Source organism: Chrysemys picta, chromosome 17 (assembly GCF_011386835.1).
Source record: "Chrysemys picta bellii isolate R12L10 chromosome 17, ASM1138683v2, whole genome shotgun sequence".
Lineage (NCBI taxonomy): Eukaryota > Metazoa > Chordata > Testudines > Emydidae > Chrysemys > Chrysemys picta.
In genome coordinates, this window is record NC_088807.1 from 790722 (window position 1) to 813516 (window position 22795).

General features: G+C 47.2%; 1 protein-coding gene across 3 annotated transcripts in view; it reads left to right on the top strand.

The window, feature by feature from the left end:
- ZC3H4 (zinc finger CCCH-type containing 4) overlaps positions 1-22191 on the top strand; it is a 29535-nt gene extending 7344 nt beyond the window's left edge. For all 3 annotated transcript variants that reach the window (XM_065571541.1, XM_065571542.1, XM_065571543.1), the window contains exons 2-14: positions 6481-6706; positions 7868-7978; positions 8424-8646; positions 10043-10185; positions 10339-10435; positions 10584-10729; positions 11922-12035; positions 12462-12573; positions 13554-13663; positions 14065-14426; positions 15350-15774; positions 16084-16335; positions 17302-22191. In XM_065571541.1, the coding sequence (XP_065427613.1) occupies positions 6481-6706; positions 7868-7978; positions 8424-8646; positions 10043-10185; positions 10339-10435; positions 10584-10729; positions 11922-12035; positions 12462-12573; positions 13554-13663; positions 14065-14426; positions 15350-15774; positions 16084-16335; positions 17302-18806 (3826 nt within the window). In that variant the 3' untranslated portion in view covers positions 18807-22191. The remainder of the gene's footprint in view (positions 1-6480; positions 6707-7867; positions 7979-8423; positions 8647-10042; positions 10186-10338; positions 10436-10583; positions 10730-11921; positions 12036-12461; positions 12574-13553; positions 13664-14064; positions 14427-15349; positions 15775-16083; positions 16336-17301) is intronic.
- Positions 22192-22795: the final 604 nt, after the last annotated feature.

Consider the following 22795-nt stretch of genomic DNA (forward strand, 5'->3'; position numbering starts at 1 on the left):
GGAATTCAGGAATATATGGCTCCTTGCCCCATGGTGGGTGCTACGCTGTGCCATTTCTCCCAAGATTTTGCTTGGTATCTAAACATTTGTATAAAAGCGATGTATTAGACTCTCTCTTATTCTATGGAAGATTTGTACAATGATGAAGTAACTTGTATCACCAGAATTAGTTCTGTTTAGAGTCCCAGCAACTGTTTCACAAATTGCCTCGCAGTAGCCACAGGCTTTTACGCTTACTTCCAGATTGTCCTCTTGTTCTTCACAAATGCCTTGATAGAACAGGCTGATAAATTCCTTTCTCCAAACTGTACATAGGCCAGAGTAATTCAAAGCAGAGCTGAAGAACTGTGTACTTTACTCAACAAAAATGACAGTTGTTCTGACTGCTGGGAATTGCAATTAGGGTGATTGCAACCTGATATTGACGGGAGCACTTGTTCCTATTTAAAGCCAACAGGGAAGGTAGGAAATTAAGAGCAGTCTTGCAATGCCCAGTTGGCAGGTGCTTCGGGGAAGGTAATGCTGATTTAAGCAGAGCAGTGCTAATGGGAATAGTCTTTTTTCCCCGTGGATAATAGCATGCATGCCAAAACATACGTCGTTGAATGAATTTACCATACCACAGCAGGCCTTTAAAATAGTGGCTCATCAGCAGTTGCCATAGGAGAATATTAATACTCTAAATAGCCTGCCCGGCTTGTTTCTTCTCACAACATAGTCTGCGCGGCGGGGGGGGAGGGGGAGGAGTTGGTACTATATCCAGCTACACACTGGACACTGCTAGGTTGATGGAAGAATTCTGTCAATCTAGTTACCACCTATTGATAAGATGGATTTACTATGGCACTTTAGTAAGGGTCTACACTACATTGGTACATTTCTAGTGTAGATATACCCTGAGTCTCTTGAAGGCCAGTCCTTTGTGGCCAGTGCATGATTGTTCCTGTTAGTATTTTTTTGTCTACGTCATTCTCCCATCTGATTGTAAATGTCTGAAATAATGGGGTTTCCATTGTTTCTGGGATGCTAGTATAAAAGTTTAAACACAGTTTTTTTTCCTTTGTGAAGCTGACATTTTAAATTAGCTCCAACTCCATGAAAAATGTTGGTTCATCTAGTCCAGAGTTGATTTTCCTATTTTCTAGAAGGAGTCAGATTCACCAGTGTCCTGGGTCCTTTGTGATTGCAGAGAATCAGTCATGGAGGATTCTCCTGGCTGATCCTAACATAGTGCCTTCTCAGTGCTACAGAGGAAGATGAAAACCAACTAGCCACTCCCAAGGCAAATATAATGTTAGAACTCAGGGATTCTTGCCTTCTCTCTGACTGCTCTAAAGGGAGGAAAATCTTTCATGTTATGTGTACTCCTAGTGTCTCGTATGTTTTCGATTTGTCATGTGTGCGTTAGACTTTGGAAGTGTTTCCTTGGAAATCATAACTTGCTGAGATTTGGTGACCTTAGAGGGGCTTTTGTTTTGAACTAGTAGCTAAGCATAATTTGTTGGGGGATGGAGAAAGGGTTGTCAGGCACCTGGTATTGTATTGAACCATGATTTTGAGATTCTGGAGTGTCTGAGGTAATTGTTGTGGGGACAAAGGGAAATGGCTACTGGAAGGGGAAATCACAGTTATTTAACCTTTTTTTTCTCATTGGCTTTATACATTTATTATTTGACTCTGTCAGAAATGTGTATAGGGTCTGAATTCACCAGGTATTGTTCCAGGCACTCTCACTTTGTGCCATTTGGAAGTGTGGAACATGGACCTTGGATGGGCACTGAGTACTTTCAGTGACTAGTTGAAGTTTATTCAACTGGTGCTTGCCTTTCAAAATTCCACATGCTTGCAGGAACAGGTAGTCCTGCAGCAAGCCTGATCTTGGATTGAACAAATCTGTTATTCAGGTGTTGCAAATACCAACTAAAACAGGTTTGGAATTTTGGATTATAGTGGGAATGGATGTCTCAGGAAAATTGGCAATGGTGGGATCTGGAGTGTTTGATCTCTAAGGGGCTAGAGCTGGTTTCCATCCAGTCCAAGCGGATGATGACCAAATTTTGTCTTCTAATGTCTGTTCAGCTGTTTGTGTAATGAGTTGCAGGGCCTTAGTCCGTTCAAAATAACTTCAGAAGTGTTAACTGCATTGCTCACTGTCCGGGATACATTGGGGTGTGACTGAGGGCTAGCTGGCCGAGACTCAACCAGATAAAACTGTGGTGATGTTGGTCGGATTGGTGAGTTTACCAGAGAAGATTGCAGGGATTATTTCTGTCCCTTCAAGGTGTGCGACTGCCTGTGGTTGACCTGGTTCCTGACCTGGGGATGGTGGTGTCTAATGAGATTCCTACCTGCTGCTAGAAGAGCAGGTAGCAGCTACAGCCGCTTTGGCAGCTAGGAAGTTGTTCCCGTTCCTTTCAGATGTAGACTCTGCCACTGTCATCTCTGCCTTTGAAATTAGATACCGACATGTGCTCTACATGCGGATCCTTCTTAAATCTGTTTGGAAACTGCAGCTGGTGCAGAATTTGTCGGCTTGCTTGTTAATCAGTGTTTATTTCTGTGAGCACATTAGACCTGTCATGCATGACCTGCCCTAGCTGCATGCTGAATTCTGGATGGATTTTAAGATGTTGGTTTTGACTTATATGGCTGTAAATAGTCTGGGATCTCCCTGTCTAAGAAATGCCTCTGCCCCATGACACTGTCCTAGCTGCAGTCAAAGGAGGCACCTGAGCTGGGGTCCCATCAGTATAGGCTAGAGGGGTTTGTTGCCAGATTGTTTTTTATTAAGGCCCTGGGACGTTGGAACTCGCATCCTCCCCAGGTCCCTGTTAACCTACCGGTGTATCACAGTGTCTGTTTGTTAGGGTGACCATAAATCCCGTTTGGCCAGAACAGTCCCTTTTTTAAACCTTATCCCGGCCGGCCCGACTTTTTTGGCAAAAGTGGGCATTTGTCCCGTTTGCTTTTACCGACTTGATCAGTTGGCAAGAGAAAACTGGACAGATGCCCGCTTTCGTCAAAAAGGTGGCGTGCTGTGGGGAGGAACATGCGGGGGAATGAGCAGAGATGCCAGCCCCTTGCAGGGGGGCATGGATTGTGCAGGGGCAGGCAGGGTTCCAGCAAACCCAACCTCACGTGGGGGGGGGGGGGGGAGGGCAGACCAGCGACCCCAGCCTCATTGGGGGGGGGGCCTAGGGAGGGGACTTGGGCGAGCAGCTCAGGCTATCCCTGTGCGGGGAAGAGGTACTCAGGCCAGTCCCGTGCTGGGGTGGGGAGAGGGCTCGGGCCAGCCCCGCCCCGTGCGGTGTCTCATTTTCCCTTTGGTAAATTTGGTCACCCTACTGTCTGTCCTCTCTGGCCTTGCGGGGAGAGTGGTGTTGAGCAGGGCTTGTGGTGACAGGGGACTCTGGCATGGGGGTCGATTAATTTCTATTTACATGACCAGTGGGTTATTTGATTTAATCTGGTGGTATTGATTACTCTGTTCATTTATGTAATGTTGAGATTACCAAGGGCATCCAGAGTCCTGGAAGGGGGTGGGGGGATGCCCTTTTACCATTTGTAAAATCCAGATAAATCATTCCCCAAAACCACAAACAGACCGGGTCCCTTGGTGGCAGAGTTTCAGCAGGGAGGTCGAATGACTGAAGTCCCTTCTTTCCCCAGAGCTCGTCTCTCCGTGGAAGGGGTGAGACACAGTAGCAGAGGGCCGTGTAGAGAGTGGACCTTTGTACCATTGCTGCTGTATCTGATCTGCAGCTAAAGGCACTGTTTCGGTTTCAGTTTCTAGGGCTGTCCATCTTAGCATCTTTCAACAGCAGTGAAATTAATAGGAGATGTTTTTGTAGAGGGGCCAAAGATTATTGTCATAAATGCTGTTTCTGTTTGAATTCTTGCCACTGAAAAGTAGTAACGGCACCATTATTGTGGTTCTTTGCCTTAAACAGAAAAGGAGCGGGAGAGCTTGTAATGGGTTTTAGACTGTATGCTCGCTGGGGTGGACAGTGCCTTCCAAGATGTCTGCACAGCACCAAGCTAATCTTGGGCACGTCTGCCAAATAAATAACAATGAAGACAACATAGAAAGATCCCTGTGAAAGCAGACATGCTGATAGCTACTTAAGGGACAGCATTGCCTCTGTACCCAGTACCCCATATAGAGTTCCCAACAAGGGATGAGTTAGAAGGGGAACCTCCCTCGGAAGTTTCCCTTCACTGCGGTACTGCATGCTACTAAGGCATTTGAGGAAAGGGTTACCCTTAAATTGGTGGCATATACACCCTGTTCTCCAAACTCAGGGATAAAATTCCATCCATTCATCGTACTCAAAATCATCATTTTAAATAAAGAATTGAACAGTGATAAGTATGTACTGCTCTAGTCAGAGCATAGAAGAGATGAAAAATTAGAGCAAGATTAAGAATGTGAGAATTTGTAGGATTCAGGAAGGGGTGAGCAGTATAAAAAGAGAATTCAAGTACTGTTTGCACCCTTACTTGAGTTGTAAATTTGATTTATTGTGAGCTTGGAGAAAGCTTCACTTAACCAAACCCCAGTAATTCTTAAACTGAATGTGACTGGAAAATCCTCTGAGGATATTTCAGATCTTGGTTTGTTTTATTTGATCTCATGATGACCATAGTTATGTGTGAACCCTAATGTGGTGTCAAGTATCTACCAACACCTACAAGATCTTCACCAAGCATTCTCAAAACTACGATACCCACGCAAGGAAATAAAGAAACAAATCAACAGAGCCAGACGTGTACCCAGGAGCCTCCTGCTACAAGACAGGCCCAGAAAAGAAACCAACAGAACTCCACTGGCCATCACCTACAGTCCTCAGCTTAAACCTCTCCAACGCATCATCAGTGATCTACAACCCATCCTGGACAATGATCCCTCACTTTCACAGACCTTGGGAGGCAGGCCAGTCCTCGCCCACAGACAACCCACCAATCTTAAGCATATTCTCACCAGTAACCATGCACCACACCATAACAACTCTAACTCTAACTCAGGAACCAACCCATGCAACAAACCTCGATGCCAATTCTGCCCACATATCTACACCAGCAACACCATCACAGGACCTAACCAGATCAGCTACAACATTACCGGCTCATTCACCTGCACGTCCACCAATGTTATATATGCCATCATGTGCCAGCAATGCCCCTCTGCTATGTACATTGGCCAAACTGGACAGTCACTACGTAAAAGGATAAATGGACACAAGTCAGATATCAGGAACGGCAATATACAAAAACCTGTAGGAGAACACTTCAACCTCCCTGGCCACACAATAGCAGATGTAAAGGTAGCCATCTTATAGCAAAAAACCTTCAGGACCAGACTCCAAAGAGAAACTGCTGAGCTCCAGTTCATTTGCAAATTTGACACCATCAGATCAGGATTAAACAAAGACTGTGAATGGCTATCCAACCACAGAAGCAGTTTCTCCTCCCTTGGTGTTCACACCTCAACTGCTAGCAGAGCACCTCACCCTCCCTGATTGAACTAACCTCGTTATCTCCACACTGATTTATACCTGCCTCTGGAAATTTCCATTACTTGCATCTGATGAAGTGGGCATTCACCCCCGAAAGCTTATGCTCCAATACTTCTGTTAGTCTTAAAGGTGCCACAGGACCCTCTGTTGCTAATGTGATGTAAAGATCAGGAAGCAGCAGTGCCTGTGTTTCCAGATTTGTCTCACCAATCCAAAATTAAGAGACAAATTAAATTTTCTTAAGGCAGCATTCTCACTTGGAAATGAGGACTCAAACAGCTATTCTTTCCAGGCAAAAGGCCAGATAATTATAGATGAAACCAAATGTTTGTTTATTTATTTAAATTTACACACCCACATGTTTTTTAGATAAGAAGAAGTGGCCTGTCTAAAACCCCTGGAAGAGGAGCTGCATGCTTCTTCAGTACATGATTTGCCGGATTTCCTATAATAATTAGGATAGACAATAGGAATAATGGGGTTTCTGGGATAATTTGTTTTATTTTTATCTTTTGTAGGACCACATGGTTTGTTGTATATTGACTTTAATTCTAAGGCTGATTGAATTTGTGATAATGTTCTCTAGGATTTGAAGCTGTAATTTTGCAGTCTCTGCTATCGTATGTTGTTCAGTAGAATTATTGTATAGGCTTTCATTTTTTTAAAATGTGCATAGATGTAATCAGTTAAATAGCAGAGCTCTCTTGTCTTTATTTAACTGGGAACTTTGGTCTGAGGCGTGTGTGTGTGTGAGAGAGAGAGAGTGAGCGAGATTTGAATAGGCTCTATTTGTATGTTCCAGTGAGACGGATTGATAAAGTCAAATGTGACAGATGTCTCAAACCAAGGTATTTGGGACTAGTGTTACCTTTAGATTTAGGAAACCCCAAGATGTCCAGCTGGCTTGAGTGCCTTGAGTGATTTTGTCAGGAGTGAAATGCCAATGTGAGTGTTTGCTTTGCAGGGAGGATGGGGAGCTGGAAGAAGGCGAGCTGGAGGACGATGGGGGAGAGGAGCCCCAGAATGCCTCTGAGTCCCATGAGAGGGGCCGGAAAGAGAAGGGAGAGAAGCACAGAAGCGACTCGGATGAAGAAAAGGCTCATCGGCGGATGAAGCGCAAGAGGAGGAAAGAGAGAGAGAGAGAGAAAGAGAAAAGAAGAGCAAAAAAGAAAAGGAAATCCAAGCACAAAGTGAGTAAACAAACCTCCAGGGTCCTCTTATTCCTGCCAAGTATGATAATAGGGATCCCAACTCCACTCCTCCAAGAGGCTACATATCTAGTGATTCCAATGGCTACAATTTACATACTTACCTTGTAGAGCTGGGTTTCTCAAACACCCCCCCCTCCCTCCCAATGCTGTAAAACCTCCACAGCCCACCTCTGTCACAACAACTGCTTTTCTGCATATAAAAGTCAGGGCCAGCGTTAGGAGGTAGCAAATGGCAATTGCGTGGAGCCTCATGCCACAGGGAGCCCCATTAAGCTAAACTGCTCGGGCTTCGGCTTCAACCCAGGGCCTCAGGTTTCAGCTCCATGCAGTGGGGCTTCAGCTTTCTGCCCAGGGTCCCAGTGAGTCGGATGCTGGCCCTGTGTGACAGACCCCCTGAAACCTGCTCGTGGGCCCTCAGGGGACCCCGGACTCCTGGTTGAGAACCACTGTTGTAGAGAACATATTAACTGTAGTATCCTAGGCCTAGTATCTCCCTGCCTTAGGCCTTGCCATATGGACGTAGCCCATCCTTATGGCACCATGTAGTGCATTGTACCTCACTTACAAAGAAATATGAGCTTACTGTTTAAATTAGACATAATCCAGCAAGAGGTAACAAGTAAACAAACGGTGGGGAGGTAGAAGATACCCTAGTAAGGAATCTCTCTTCTTTTTCTGTGTTTGCATATATCTGTGGGTAGAATGGAAAGGAAAAACAGTTTCATTTGGGAAACTAATTTTTTTTTTTTGGTGAACACCTGTGCTTGCAAGAAGACTAGTATATGGTAAATTAAAATATCTGGCTTGTAAAGTCAAAGATGTTTATGAGACCCTCAAGCTAACAGACAGTGTGATATGAATTGCTTTCATTAGAATCTGATGAAACAAACTGGTAACGTTCCCAATTCGGACGGAATCTATAGTGAAGTTTGAAATACACTAGAAGTCTTTTGTATCATAAATGTTCAATTCAAGGAACACTGTCAAGATTTTTGCAAGCCAGAATCTGAGTTACCTTCAGAAAGACTCGTTTATATTGTGTGTGGCAGTCCAGATGCCTGGCCACAGAGTTGGAATTCAAGCTTAGAGCGTAAGAGCCTCTGTACTAAAATCATGCAATATGTTTGCCATGCCTTGCAGCGCCATGCATCTTCCAGTGAAGACTTCTCTGACTACAGCGAGGACTCTGATTTCAGCCCCAGTGAGAAGGGGCACAGAAAGTACCGGGAATACAGCCCTCCTTACCCTCTTGTAAGTATCTGCGATCAACCAGTTGTGGAAAAAGCTGCTCTCTCTTGCACTGGGTTGGAAATGCTGCAGGCTTTGCACATAGAGACCTGTCTTGCTGCATGCAGGGGAGATGACATGAGTTCACCTTTCTAGTTCTGACTGATGGCTCCATTACACCCCTTCTAACCGCACAATCTTGATGAGGAGCTTGTCTGTCTCTGCAGAGTTCTGAAGGCCCTGGGAGAAAGCTGCCAGGGAAGGGATGCATGGTGGGTAGTACATGAAACCATGAGGGGGCTGCGGCTTTGCAGGTTTGGGGATAAAGACTGCTCTACTTCCACAGTTCCTTGGCTAGTCTGGAAAGAGGGCATGCCCCAGGGACCTGCTGTGCGTCAGCCATCACCATGCTGTTTCAGATTGATCTTTGCTTCATTGTTAACCCTTCCTGTCTGTCTACTTTCTTCAGTCTCACCAGCAGTATCAGTCCTCTCACAGTGCCCCCTTGCCAAAGAAGAGCTACTCCAAAATGGAGAGCAAGAATTACAGCATGTATGAGGATTACGAGAATGAGGCCTATGGCGAATACGAGGGGGATGAAGATGAAGACATGGGGAAAGAAGAGTATGACGACTTCACAAAAGAGCTGAACCAGTACCGGCGAGCTAAGGAGGGGACACATCGGGGGCGAGGTATGGCTGCCGTTGCCAACACGCTTCCCAGGCCAAGCCACTTTTCTAATCAACATGTTACAACAGTTTGCTTATGAAGGTTGATGCAGGTGGAATGCTGTGCCCGCTCTGAGCCCCTGGCACAGCAGAGGTCTGCTTCAGTTGCAATGTCAGGGCCTAAATAACTCATTGGTGCTGCATAGCGAGACCCAGAGACAGCCATTTCTTGACATCTTTTATTCTGCCCAGGGCAAGGGCCAGATCCCAGTTTTGTAGCTTTATATTTAAAGGCACGTTCTTTCTCTCATGTCTAGATAGATTTAAAAATACAGGTGAGGTAGAAAAAAATAGTGTGTCCTTTATGTGCAAAGAAAACAAAGTCAGAATAACGTGGCAAGTCCGATTTCCTCCTGTTAAAGTCTATTCAGAGTAAACTCTGAAGCGTAGCATGTTGCTGATCCTGCAGGAAGGATGAAACTTTATGTGCGGTAATTGCCCTGCATTCACAATGGCTGCTTTGAAATGTTTACGTCTTAGCCACTTTAAGAGTAATTGCTTCAGAATATTAAGAAGCATTAACCCACTGAAAGCCAAATAGCACCAAGATTTATTCTATCAAAAGTCTAAAATACACAGAACCTGCTCTTATAAGGAGGAGGCAAGTGTTTTGATGTCTTCACTAACCAGGTATGTAATATATACATATATAGATACATTCTGTTAGAAGGATCGCTGAGTAGTAGAGGTGATAACCTGGGGCTTGGAGGATCTGAGTTCAGTTCCCTGCTTTTCCACAGAGCTCTTGTGGGACCTTGGGCAGGTTACCGTGTCTCTCTGAAGCTCTGTTTTCCTGTCTGTAATGTGGGGAGAGTAGCCCTGCCCTCCCTCATAGTGCTGTGGTGAGGATAAATACATTAGAGATTGTGATGCGCTCAGATACTGTGGTAATGGGGGGCAGGTAAGTACCACAGATTGATGGATTCTGGTTACAGGTTGATAGAGCCTGAAGCAGAAGCATGGTACAGATATTGTACCCAGCGTGTATTGTCTTTGCCATATTCCTCACTATTTAAATGTGATGGGTAACCCTTACTGGAATGCCATTGACTTTCCTTTCAATTAGGTATGCACTTACGTTTGTGTTCCTTAAGAAAGTGACCCTGTGTTGTATTAGTAGGCTTAAAAAGCCCCAGCACGCCCTCGCAAACTCATTGATCTCACCAGCAGTAACTAAGAGATCGTTTGCTGTCATAAGCTGATCTGATTGTCCTCTGGAAATGAGAGACAACATGTTACTCCTGTGAACTGACTTGGTACCTGCTCCAAAGACAGCCAGTTGTCAGGCATTTAGCCACGCGGCTGTCTGAGTGTTCAAGTACTGTGGTAGCAGATTGACGCTTGTTTGCTTGCTTTACAGGCAGTCGAGGCCGAGGCCGAGGATACCGAGGGCGTGGAGGCAGAGGTGGAATGAGAGGGCGAGGCATGGGCCGAGGAGGCCGTGGGAGAGGGAGAGGCGAACATCCGGAAGAGGAGGAGGAGATGTATGAGGAAGAAATGGAAGTAAGGCCCGTTACTGAGCTGTATCCGAGTCCTCCAGAGATGGGGAGCGTTAAGGGGAGAACTTTCCTTTCTTGAATTACAAGTGACGGGGTGAGCATCAGTTTTGGGCCAAGAGTCCGGTGCCCTGAGCGCTCTGTTCTTTCTGAATTGCAGTATGGTGACAATGAAGAGCCAATGGGTGACGAGGAGTACGACGACTATTCGAAAGAGCTCAACCAGTACCGGAGGAGCAAAGAGGGCAGAGGGCGAGGTACGTGACAGCACAGAGCCGAGTGAATTAGATGGTGCTCGTGGGCTCTGCGCAATCCGGAGAGTAGAGCCAGCCACTGGTATCATAATGGTCAGCTTTTATTTGAGGGGAAAAGTATAAATAATGATGTTGTTTTACTCTATTTCAGGTTTAAATCGGGGGCGTGGGCGTGGCCCCAGAGGGAGAGGAAGCAAAGGGATGGGCAGGGGAAGAGGAAGAGGTGGGAGCAGAAGTGGAATGGGGAAAGGTGGCGGAATGAACGAGGATGACGATTACTATGATGAAGACATGGGGGTAAGCAGCTCTGCTTTGTCTCCTTGGGGGTCTTGCTGCACTTGGGTCACCTGTGGAAAGATGCCCAGGGGGTTTCTCCCCAACATACCAGACAGGCTTCCCCAGAAATAATTTCACTTGGATGTATTGAATTCTGAAATATGGAACTTTCTGAGCCTGCCCAGGGCTCTCTGCACCCAGAACAAACTTGGTCAGTTTGCACATAAAGATGGCTTTTTCTGCCTGCCAGCGCTGCTTACTGCCCTAGGCTGAGAGCCACAAGTTGACCTCCTCCTATCTCATTCATCGTCGCTGAGAGTAAAGATCCAGCCCTCGGGCTTTTGCAACCCTATTGGAGTACAGAACTTGGGAAATAATGAACAGTCCTGATGATGAAGCACAGAGCAGAGCACACCCCAGCTCCTTTTCCCACCGGGTTTGGCTCTGCAGGGCTGCTAGGCGTAAAGCCAGTAACTGTTGATCTTGCTCAGTAAAGTGACACTGAACCGGCACGGAGAGCAGACCTGCCATGAGGACAGGGCTCCTTTTATCGAGTCACTTTTCTCATCCAAGCTGCACTTCAACGGCAGGAGGCTGCTGATCGGTCACGTACTCCTGTGCTTGGCAGTCAAGCTTCCAAGCAGCCCAATTTTTGAACCCCGGGCATCGATTTTCTCCCTTCTATCAAGGGGCTCCTCTGCCTGTTTTTGTCTGGGGTGAGAAGTGCTCTCAGGCACTGTTTGACTGGCACCAAGTAATGCTAAAAAGAGGGAGGCATCTCGGGGAGCCCTCATTAGGGTTCATGTCACCAAGTGTATGCCCTGACCTTACAGTCAGAAAAATGACCCCCATTCCCCACCCACCAAAAAAGATGATCTCTGAAATACCTTGAAATGAGCCCAAAGTCTAGACTTCATATTTGTGTATTTCCCAGCAGTGTAAAAATGGGACCGGCCCAGGCTTCATGACAATAATCCCTTTTCTAGGCAGGATGGATTTTTCAGATTCTGATGGATTGATTGACAAACCAAGTTGAAATCTGTCTCCATCTAGCTACAGTCGGTCAGGCTGCAAGTCATATGCTTCCTTCATGCAAGACCTTCATGTGCACTTTGAAATGCATATTGTAGGGAGGTTATTGTAGGTTAATTTCTTTCCATGGCTAGGGTTTGCCTTTTCGTGCTTGTTAACTACACCCTTACAATTCCTGCAGGACGGAGGAGGAGGTGGAAATTACAGGCGGAATGACCATGATAAACCCCACCAGCAGTCGGATAAAAAAGGAAAAGTTATCTGCAAATACTTTGTGGAAGGCAGGTGTACCTGGGTAAGGAGATAATTAATGGTGGCCTTGACTTTACTGCTAAGCATTTCTGTAGTACCTAAAATGCATCCAGATCTGTACAAGATATAGACTGAGACGTACGTGGTCTAGAACATAGAGTCTAGAATACATATTGAAAGTGATAACATGCTGAGTGCTAGGAGTGTTACACCGAGTGTAAGGAAAATCAAGCGTGCAAACACCAATGTGAGACAAACACTTGCTTTACTTTCTACTTCCTGATTCTCCGATTTTAAAAACACAAGATAACCGTGGTACACAGAGCCCGGTTTTCAAGGATTTCAGGGCCAGAACCCCAGCAGAGAATCAGTTCCATAACAAGTGCCTTATAGGTGTTTGCTGCCCCCTGTTATTGTGTGTGCTTTATTGTTTCATTAACAGTGCGGGTGTTGTACTTTTTCTATACAGGGGGAGCATTGCAATTTCAGCCATGACATCGAGCTACCAAAGAAGCGGGAACTGTGCAAGTTTTACATCACTGGTTACTGTGCGAGGGCGGAGAATTGCCCTTACATGCATGATATCCTTTCCTCTTGTTCGCTGTGTTCCCAGTCACCACGGAGATCAGTGGCTAAGTCAGTCGTGTGCAGCCCTGTGCAACAGGGAAAAATGGGCCAGAAGAGTTAGGTCCCTGCACTAAGCAGCTTACGATCTACAGGCAAGTGCCTGTTTGATATTGGTTCCCAGAATGTGGGGTGCACCCACTTGTGGGAGGGGGCCGTGAAGGGCTAGCTGAACGTGTAGACAGACCTCTCATTTGTTCTTCAGTCTCAGCTTTCGTTTTAAAATAAGTCAATCTCTAGCTGTTAGAATTGCAGACAAATCCTTCACGTTGTGATCTGAGTTAACTGATGCAGAGACGTCTGCCTAAGTTTGCAGAGAGCCTGAAACAATAACGAGGGGAGAGACTACCTTGAGCGTAACCTATGCCTGCCTGAGCCTGCAGAGAGCCTGAATGCTAAGGTGTGAACAGCCCCATTCATTTCAGTGGGTGCTGACTCAGATGCCAGCGATGGCATGTTCATTATTTCACTGCTCACCGGAGTGTGTCAGAAAGGAAGGGAAGGGTCCCATGATGAAGACCTGCACTAATGTTTCCCCAGGGGGAGGGAGGCTAGGACTAGCCATGGGAGTGTGGAAGACGTATACCTTAAGATGTGTAGGCTTTTAACAGTGTGTGACAGCTGCAGGGACACGAGCGGCTTCATGTTGGTGAAGGCAGGCTCAGCTTGGGAACAATACAGTATGGAGTAAGCACAAGGGAATGGGGTCTTTAGGCCACAGAGCTGCACAGAGCAGGGGGTTTGCAGGAGTTTTAGAAAAGGAAAATGTGGGGTGTGGGGCAGTTGTGTTTTATTTTCAGTGTTGGGACTGCAGAGATTTCACGTGCTTAGTAAGAATGTACCATTGGTGCAGCGTTGTTAAAAATAACCTGTCTGTCCATTGACAGATTTTTTATTAATTACTCAAAGGAGTTTTATTTTCCTTAACACTTTGTACGAGATTTTCCTTGTAAACTGTTCCACACCACTGGGAACTGTATCAATGGGGACGACTGCATGTTTTCCCATGAGCCGCTCACAGACGAAACACGGGAGCTGCTGGACAAGGTAAAAGGGAATGTTAATGTGGGTTCCTTTCCGAGTGGCTCTCTTGCCTTGGCTGATTTTGCTGCCCATGTGAGACTTTCACAGCAAGGAAAGAGGAGTTTGTAAGATGGGGTAACAAGGGTGTCATTTGGAGTCCCGAGATTGAGTTCTGAAAAGGGAAGCGCAGGGAGCCTGGTCTGACTCTGCAGAGCAGAAGCCCCATCATTTGGGACACTTTCAGCTTGCTAGAACAGTAGGAGACAAGCTTCTGCTGGCAGACTCTCATATGCAACCTCAGCGCTGGAGAAACACGGGCCCAGGCCGTGGTCTGACCAGCCGCGCCGAGACCTGGCAAACTCATACCAACATGGGCTGTTTAGGGCGTTGCTTTTAACTGCCTCTCATTTCTCTCTCTCCCTCAGATGCTGGCTGATGATGCAGAAGCAGGTGCAGAAGATGAGAAGGAAGTTGAAGAGCTAAAGAAACAGGGCATCAATCCATTACCGAAACCTCCACCTGGAGTGGGCCTGCTGCCCACACCCCCTCGCCCTCCTGGCCCGCCAGCTCCAACGTCTCCCAACGGCAGGCCAATTCCTGGAGGACCCCCGCCTCCTCCGCCTCCCCCCCTTCCACCGCCAGGGCCACCCCAGCTGCCACCACCGCCGCATGAGCCTCTCTCACCACAGCAGCTTCAGCAGCAGCAGGACATGTATAAGAAGATCCCATCTCTGTTTGAGATTGTGGTACGGCCCACTGGGCAGCTGGCGGAGAAACTAGGCGTGCGGTAAGCATGACCCTCCCTTCCAACTACTTACGGATGCACTAAAGGAATAACGCTCAGTGGGAGAGTCAAGAATAGGAAGGGGGGGTTATGTGTGCCGTTGAGAGGTCATTATTCATACCCTTCTCTCTGAGGGTCTTAAAGTAATTTTACAGGATGAAATTCATCCACAGCCTCTCTCAGTCACAAGCAAAACATTCCCACTTGTAGCCTAGTTATTTAATGTAGCTAATATATGGAATTTCTTTGTGTTGTTTGCATAGTAGTAAAATTCTCCCTACATGCGTCTCGGAAGCTCTGTGGATCCTTTAGACGCGGTACAGGGTGTTTAGGAACCTGTGTGTTGTTTCACTGCACACGGGGTGGTACTGACCCCTTAGTGCAGTCACTGAGACCGTGTAATCTGAATATTATGTATTTCCTGTTCTCTCTCTGTGGAGTAGGCTCGGAAATAGGCCAGCCAAGGTTCTGCTCCTGACATCTGGTTTGCTACAAGGTTAGCCTGTCTTCCTCGCCCAGAGACCTCTGTGCCATGGCATGGTGGTCTAGGCAGGAGGGGGTTGCACAGTGTGAATTCAACATCCTGCTGCCATTTCATAGCAGTGTACAGAAGGGCTGGGGACGCAGTCCTGCTGCTACTGAAACTCGACAGTAAAGAGCTGGCTGCTGAAGTTGAGAGAGGTGGAATAGGCGCCTTTTGTGTGGAAATGAGGCTTTTCTGGCAGCTCCTGCCGGTGGGTGCATTAAAACAACATGGTCTATTCCTGCAGGAAGCAGAGCGTGCAGCAATGGGCATTCCCTGCAGCACCGTGCCTGTCCTTCCAGTTCTGATGGGGACACTGCTGCAAGCCCTGCTCTTTGTAGGGGAATGAGACTGATCTCAAGTTTGCATTTGAAAAGTTAAATTTCCCTCTGTTCTCTTCCAGGCACCCAGTTCCACCACCTCCCCGCTTCCCTGGGCCTGGTGGACCACCTGGGCCTATGCCAGGACCCATGCACCCGGATATGCATCCTGACATGCACCCGGATATGCACCCTGACATGCACCCCGATATGCATCCTGACATGCATCTGGACATGCACCCGGACATGCACCCCGACATGCACCCGGACATGCATCCTGATATGCATCCAGATATGCACCCCGACATGCACCCGGATATGCCTATGGGCCCTGGGATGAATCCTGGGCCTCCAATGGGTCCCAGGCCCCCAATGATGCCATATGGCCCGGACGATTCTCCACACTCCGGAATGATGCCTCCTGGCCCACCTGCACAAAGCTTCTACGATAATTTCTACCAACAGCAAGAGGGCCTGGACATGGACCCTGGCTTGATGGGTGACCCAGGTATGTTCCTCTTACTAGCTGTCCCTGGGTTGTCTCTGTTTATCAAGAATGACAGGAGTGGGTCTTGTGCAGGGAGGGCTGGACATGCGATGTTGGCCTGGTCTCTTTTAGCTGCCTGTGAGCACTTAACGTGCTGCTCTGGGTGGCTGGGCAGAACTCGCACCAGACAAGACTCGAACGTTGGCTGGTTTCATGGGCATAAGTCTCTCTTTACTGCTTTCTTGAGTGTCGGCTGCTATATTGAGCTGTATGAGAAATAACGTCAGTGTCCTGTGATTGTGAACGTTTGCCCTATTCCTTCCATGGCAGAGGACTATGGGAATTATGAGGATATGGACGAGCCGCTGGGAGAGCATCTTTTCCCTGACCAGTCCTTGGAACCCGACTCCTTGTGTGAAGGAGGGGCTCCAGGGTTACACAAACCATCAGCCAACATCCCTGACTTCCTGCCATCGGCCCAGAGAGCCCTGTACCTGAGAATCCAGCAGAAGCAACAGGAAGAGGAGGAGAGGGCTCGGAGACTGGCCGAGAGCAGTAAGCAGGAGCGGGAGAATGAGGAAGGCAAGTGGCAGAGCACCGGACTTGTTCAAAGATGTGTCCATGAAGGATGCCCCTGCACAAGCTACCCTATCCCCCAGGGGCTCCACACCAGACTAACCTGCTCCCCTGGCTTAGGCCTTTGGCCTGTTTCCTCCCAGAGTCCAGTGGCACCATTTCTGGTTGCTGCCTTCCCCCTCCATGTGGGCTGTGGGCACTGGCACATCTGCATTTCCATGCTCTGCTTGCAACATTCCTATGCTTGCAGGTCTCTCAGTGACAGAGACCGAATGCTATCCCAGATCTGTCTTTGCCCAGGGCTAAGATGTCTTGGGGGACAGACATTCTCCCTGTTTTCCAAATGGGCAGCCCTGTGGGAATGTCATTCTGCATCCCATTGCTTCCGTCCCCAGCTCCTCTTTGAACATACTCGACAGCTCAGGCTGGCAGTGGGGTTTGTGCTTTTATTTTACAAATGACAAATCTTAAAACAAAAAGAGGAGCTATGAGATTGTGATCTCAACAGACAGCGCCTGGTGCCAGCGTGGGCCCCGCGTGGGAGATGGCCATCTTGGTTTTGTAGCGAAGGGCACTGGAGGTTTCTGAAGAACATGCACTCGGGTCTTTTCCCAATCAATCTCCCAAGCACTGATTCAGAAACTCTCTTCGTAAGGAGGGCCGGGGGTGAGCACCGAAAGTCATGAAGGAAGAAATAGGTGAGAGGAAGAATGGCAAGAGTGCGCTGCAGAAATAAGAGCAGCTGGCTGAAAGATCCCGCAAAGCTAATGTAGTTTGGTGAGGTTGGATGCTGCTAAATGTTCGTGGATCCCCCTTTCTAGCATTGCAGCGTCGTGAGCTGCCAGGGGGTTGAGGGAGCTGCTTGTTAGTGTGAGACCAGTTGCTGCAGACCCTAACAGAACCAGTTACCGTGTGGTTAGCTATGGTGGCGCGCACTGTGGTATTTGCTTACTCTCGTCTCCTTGTTCCTAGGTGATCCTGGCAACTGGTACTCCAGTGATGAGGATGACGGTGGAAGTAGCGTCACTTCCATACTGAAAACGCTAAGGCAGCAAAGTTCAAGCAGGCCTCATGCCCAGGCATCCCATGGAGAAATCAGTGGCAGCATCGGCCCGTCCTCAGGGGTGAGTGACCCTCGCCTGCAGAAGGCCCAGCCAGCGGGGAGCAGTCGGCCTGCGGATCCACGTGTGCTGCGGGATCCCAGGCTGTCTCGAAATGCCGATGCTTGTAGTCCATCTAGCACTGGAGACGCAGGGCCCAGTGACCCGAGACTAGCACGACACATTCCCACGCCTGCCCTGAAACCGGATGCGCCTCATTCCAGCACTGCGGCCAATCAGAAGGCTGCCGTGGTTCCCGAGGAGGAGGAGGGGGAAAGAGCGCTAAGGGACAAACCGGTCAATATCCCCTTAGACGCACTGCCAGCCCACGCTCTGCGAGACCCCAGGTCTCAGCTGCAGCAGTTCAGCCACATCAAGAAAGACGTGATCCTAAACAAGCCAAACTTTGCCCGAATGGTCCTGTGGAGCCCAGAGGATCTGATTCCACTGCCTGTCCCAAAGCAAGAATTTGTTCCCGTCCCAGCTGCTCTCCAGTCACTCCCTGCCCTTGACCCACGACTCAACAGGCCCCAAAACACCGGCCTTTCTGACCCCAGACAACGAGGGGCAGCAGCCCAAGCAGAGCCTGCCACCGGTTCTGGCACCAACATCCCTGACTTCGAGCTGTTGTCAAGAATATTAAAGACTGTGAATGCGTCTGGCAGTCCAGGGCCTGGGCAGAGCGATAAGCCGAGCGACCCTCGGATGCGCAAGGCATCAGCCGATCCCAGGTTACAGAAACCGGCAGAGCCAGCCGCTGCCAGAGCTGCCAAACCTGCGGAACCAGCTCAGCCAACAGCGGCTCCCACGCCCAGCAGCGAGACAGCTCCCACCATTGCCCCCTACGATCCCAGGCTGCTGACAGCCGGTGGACTTAGCAAAGGCAGCAGCCAAAGCAGCGTGCTCAGTGGGATTAGTCTGTATGACCCCAGGACTCCGAGTTCAGGTGGCAAAGCCGGGGAGTCTCCCAGCGAAGGGAATGCATCCTTGAAAGGCCCAGAGGCCAGCAAGAGCGCTAACAAGGCCAAGGAGCCTCTGTTTGTGCGCAGGTCCGCGCTGGATCAGCCCGAGGCCGAGAAGGCAAGCGCTGAGCTTGCCACAGACAGATACAATAGTTATAACAGGCCGCGTCCCAAGGCCTCCTCCACTGCCCCCGCCGCCTCCTCCACACCTGCCCAGGAGACCGCACCTCAGCCAGGGGTTCATAACCTCCCGGTGCCCTCCGTCTATGGCATGGTTAAGCAGACCACAAAGCCTGGGTCAGGCAGCCCCTTTGCAGGGAACAGTCCTGCCCACGACACTGAGCAGCAGGATGCTGGGTCTCTGAAAGATGTTTTTAAGGGCTTTGATCCCACAGCTTCACCGTTCTGCCAGTAGTATTAAAGGACTGACCTTGCGTCCGTGTATTGAATAACAGCGCGCAGTGTTGGTAACTTTTTTTTTATTCCATTAGTGCTCACTTTAGCCATATAACATGTATATAAATCGTTTTGGTTCTGGTCAGTGCTGTAACATATAGTCTCAAAGATGCATTTTAAATGAATAATCAAAGTATCCTTGTGCAGTAATAACCAGCATTTTGTTTGACTTCCCCAATAGTTTGTTTTAGAGCTTTCTTTCAAAATGCAATTGGAATCATTTTCGGGAAATAATGAATTGTCTGAAATGTCCTTGGGAAGCTGTGGCTGATCTGTCACGCCACCCTTTTGTCCTCCCTCTTTGCAGTAGCCGAGCATCTCCCCGGTACTGCATTCAGGACAAGGGTAGTGACAGACTGGATGGCAGAGAAATGTGGTTCATACGTGTTGCTTAGCAGATTAAAGCTGTGAGCCATGCGGATTAGTAGAATGTGTTCACTTCTAAAATGTAACTAACTAAAGTATTTGTATCATAGTCTTTTTTAAAATTCTAGTACAGTGAACAGAATTACCATGGAAACATAACCATGTGGGATTATTTTTGTAATTGTGGAGGTTTTGTTTGCTTTTGTTTTAAGTAAATATTTTATGCCATTTCCTGGAGGTTGTTTGATTGTAAGACCCAGCTGGGTTGTAACAGGACTCGCATTCTTGAGACCTTCCATGGATGGCCATGGAATATTTGCATCCCAAAAAGTTGTGCAGTCTACCAAAAAAAAAAAAAAGGTTGTATTATTGAAATTAAATTATTAATCTCAATCAGATTTCACTTGTATGTATTTTGCGTATGGAGGGTTTTTCCATAAACACAAATCTGTGTTCTAAGATTTTCAGTAGATGATCCCCACCCTACCCCCCAGGGGTAAAACCCATCTCCATCCAGATGGGAGGGGGGAACTCTGCATGCTGTGCATTTCAGGAGGCAGAGTTTTGTCCGATAGTGCCACACTACAAAGAGAGACTGTTCTTTAGAAAAGAGAGAAAAGCGATGTTAGGTGCTGAATACTTTTTCTGATTCATTGTGTGTTTAGAAACAAATGTGGAGATGGAAGTGTTGAGTACAATGAGCTGTGCTTTCAGGGCGTGCAGGGAAAAGCAGCTACAGGGGAAGGGACGTGAGTGACAGATAATCAAGATTTTCAAAAGATGAACGGGATACAGTAGAGTCTGTGGTTATGAAAATGGTTGTTGAGGGAAGGAAGATCTGGGGTGACTCCTTTCTGTGGCTCAGTGTTCTTGCTACAAACTGTTTCAGTGGGTAAAGGGGGTAACAGGTTTATAAACCTTTCCGACAGACGAGACAAGTCTGTAGTTTACGGTTTCCTGATCATCCCTCTGCCCCACGCTTGTCTCAAATGTGCTAGATCTTTGTACTAATACTTTTTTTTTCTCCTTCCCATGCTCCCCTTGGTAGCCTCTGGTTACTCAATGTCAAGGTGTGTCCTACCCCCTACTTCTTGGTATTTCGATAGCGGTATCGCTGTGGAGCTAACTGGATTCCGCCGTCCGTCACGTGAATATTGGTAGTACCCCACGCTCACAAGTATTTGGCTGGCAAAGCCTGTAGCAAACATGCTCACAAGTATTGGAAGATAAAAACATTTTATGCAAAGTGTCTTTAAAGCATAAACTGCACCAAGGAAAAGCTAAAATGCTTGCACCTTTTTAGCCATATGTTGAGACATGGATCTGTACAATGTACATGACCAATATGCAGTATCAATTCCTGTGAAATAATGGAAACGAAGTTAAATATTTTAAACACAGTTTTATAAACATGGCTGAGCCAGGTGGGTTCTTCGTTATACTTTCAGCCAGGACAGTGTCTGTGGCACTATCAGGAAAATGTCTGTGGAGTGTGAACTGAGTATCGTGCTTTCTTCTGACCGAGGCACAAGCCAGAACTTTTGTCAGAGACCCCAAATAGCTGGTAATGGTGAGTGTTTTAAAGGCACAGTGTGCATGTCGTAACTCTCCTTCCCCAGGGCCTCGCACCGGGGAGTGCTGCACCAGCTTAGATGAGGATCTGGTGCCAGGCTATCCCAGCCGACCCACCTTCCCCTGCAGAGAGGTTCCTGTTTTATTGCAGAATATATCCCAAGGGACTGTACCTCTCTGGGTTGAGAATTCATCCATTGCATCATGTCACAGTGGCTTGTCATCGGGCTGGTGTTTGCATAAGGAGTAGTGTGAGAGGAAAAACATTTCTCAGGACGCTGGCTACCGTCATTGAATCTGGTTTAGGATGAATTGTCCAACAGTGGGACAGCTGCTTAAAAACCCATTCAGTTTTGCTGTAAGCGTTATAATTTGCTTTGAAAAAGTTCTACAGCTAATGGGTGTTCTTTGGTTTTGGTGCATGTGAGATTAATATTAATAATGCCAAAATAACTCTTTTCAATTAAAAAAACCCCAGTCTGGACTCTGAAGTTCTGTTACATTTATGTTTGGTGTTAATTTACTTGTCGTCTTCCCTTTGGACGCTATTTGTTTTACTTCCTCCTGCACCCTGCTTTAATTTGAGGCAAACTTACTCCAAACAATGTCCCTCAACCCAGCTGGATTCCAGAAAACTCAGATGCCAACGGATTGTGCTGATCTGTTCAATAAGTGGATGTCCAATGGAGATCTAATCTATTAACATTTCTGCTTGCATCTCCCCCTGAAATTGTTTGCTAGTTTTCAATGAATCAGTGTGGCATCTGTGTGGGTAGTAGTTAGCGCACGGTTGAAGTGGTTTACCTCATGCCTTCTCTTGGTGTCTCCTCAGCTCTTAACCTGCAGTGAAGTGTGACATATGAACTCGTGGCTTTGGAGTTTGGCTGGTATCACTGTCACACAAAAAAAGAGAAGTGAAATAAATCATTTGTGTCATGTTCTGCCATGTGAGATTGCTTTTAGGGAGAGGGATGTAAAATCAGTGGCATTTGTACCATAACCCTAAACATTTGTAACATAAATACAAAAAACATATTGAACCCTGTCCAGAATATGAAAAATGATGACGCTCTACTTTGGAATACATTCACCATAACGTAAAACATCACCAGTCTTTAATCCATTAATATTTTTCCATCTTCCAGAGCTTTAAGAGAAAAAAAATAATGCTCTAACCGAGATTGTAATAAACTGTAAATACTATTTCAGAATTGAAATTGTTGATGCAAATATGTATATACTGTATTGGTATTTTTACAATGACTGTTTCGTTGCATGGCTTTGTGTTTTTTTCCTTTTTTTTTATTGCACATTTGTCTTCCAAAAATGTCATCTATATTTCTCCTGTGAGCTCTTTAATCCTCTATAATTGTATTACTGCCATTAAAGGATGCAGTTATTTTAAAGGTTTCTGGTTCATTTGGCTCAAGCGTGAGTTAACTACATTTGTGTTTGTTTAGCAATCCTACCTGATAGCTCTTTACAAATTATAGCCTTCATTTTCATGGGGGAGTTAAAAAATCCCGTCTCGTCTCATTGCAACACTCTTTTGGGCAGGACTGTTCGACAGTGTGGAGAATGGGGGAGAGAGTTTAAACCCAGCTCGCTGTTTCTGTGTTGAACAGTTGGGGTGAGGGGACGCGCTTTGTAGACGTGTTTCCAGTCTATTTTTAACCCAATCCTATTCAGGCATGTAACATTGTTTAGAGAACAGCAGTAATCCTGGGTGTGAATATCGGAGTGCTGACGGTACAGAAATAACCACAGAGTTAAAGGGATTGATTGTGTTCTCAGGAAAGAGTTAAGAGAAGGTGGCTTTGCTGTCCGTCCAAGCACGTGTACGTCTCTCTGCCCTGAGCACCTCACAACCGGGCACTTTATCTTCACACCCCTCCCGCTGAGTATCATCTCCACGCTATCAGGGAATTGCCTCACCAGTTGGATTCAGTGACTTGACATCTGTGGTGGAGTCAGGAATTGAACCCAGGTGTCCTGAGCCCCTGTCCAGCA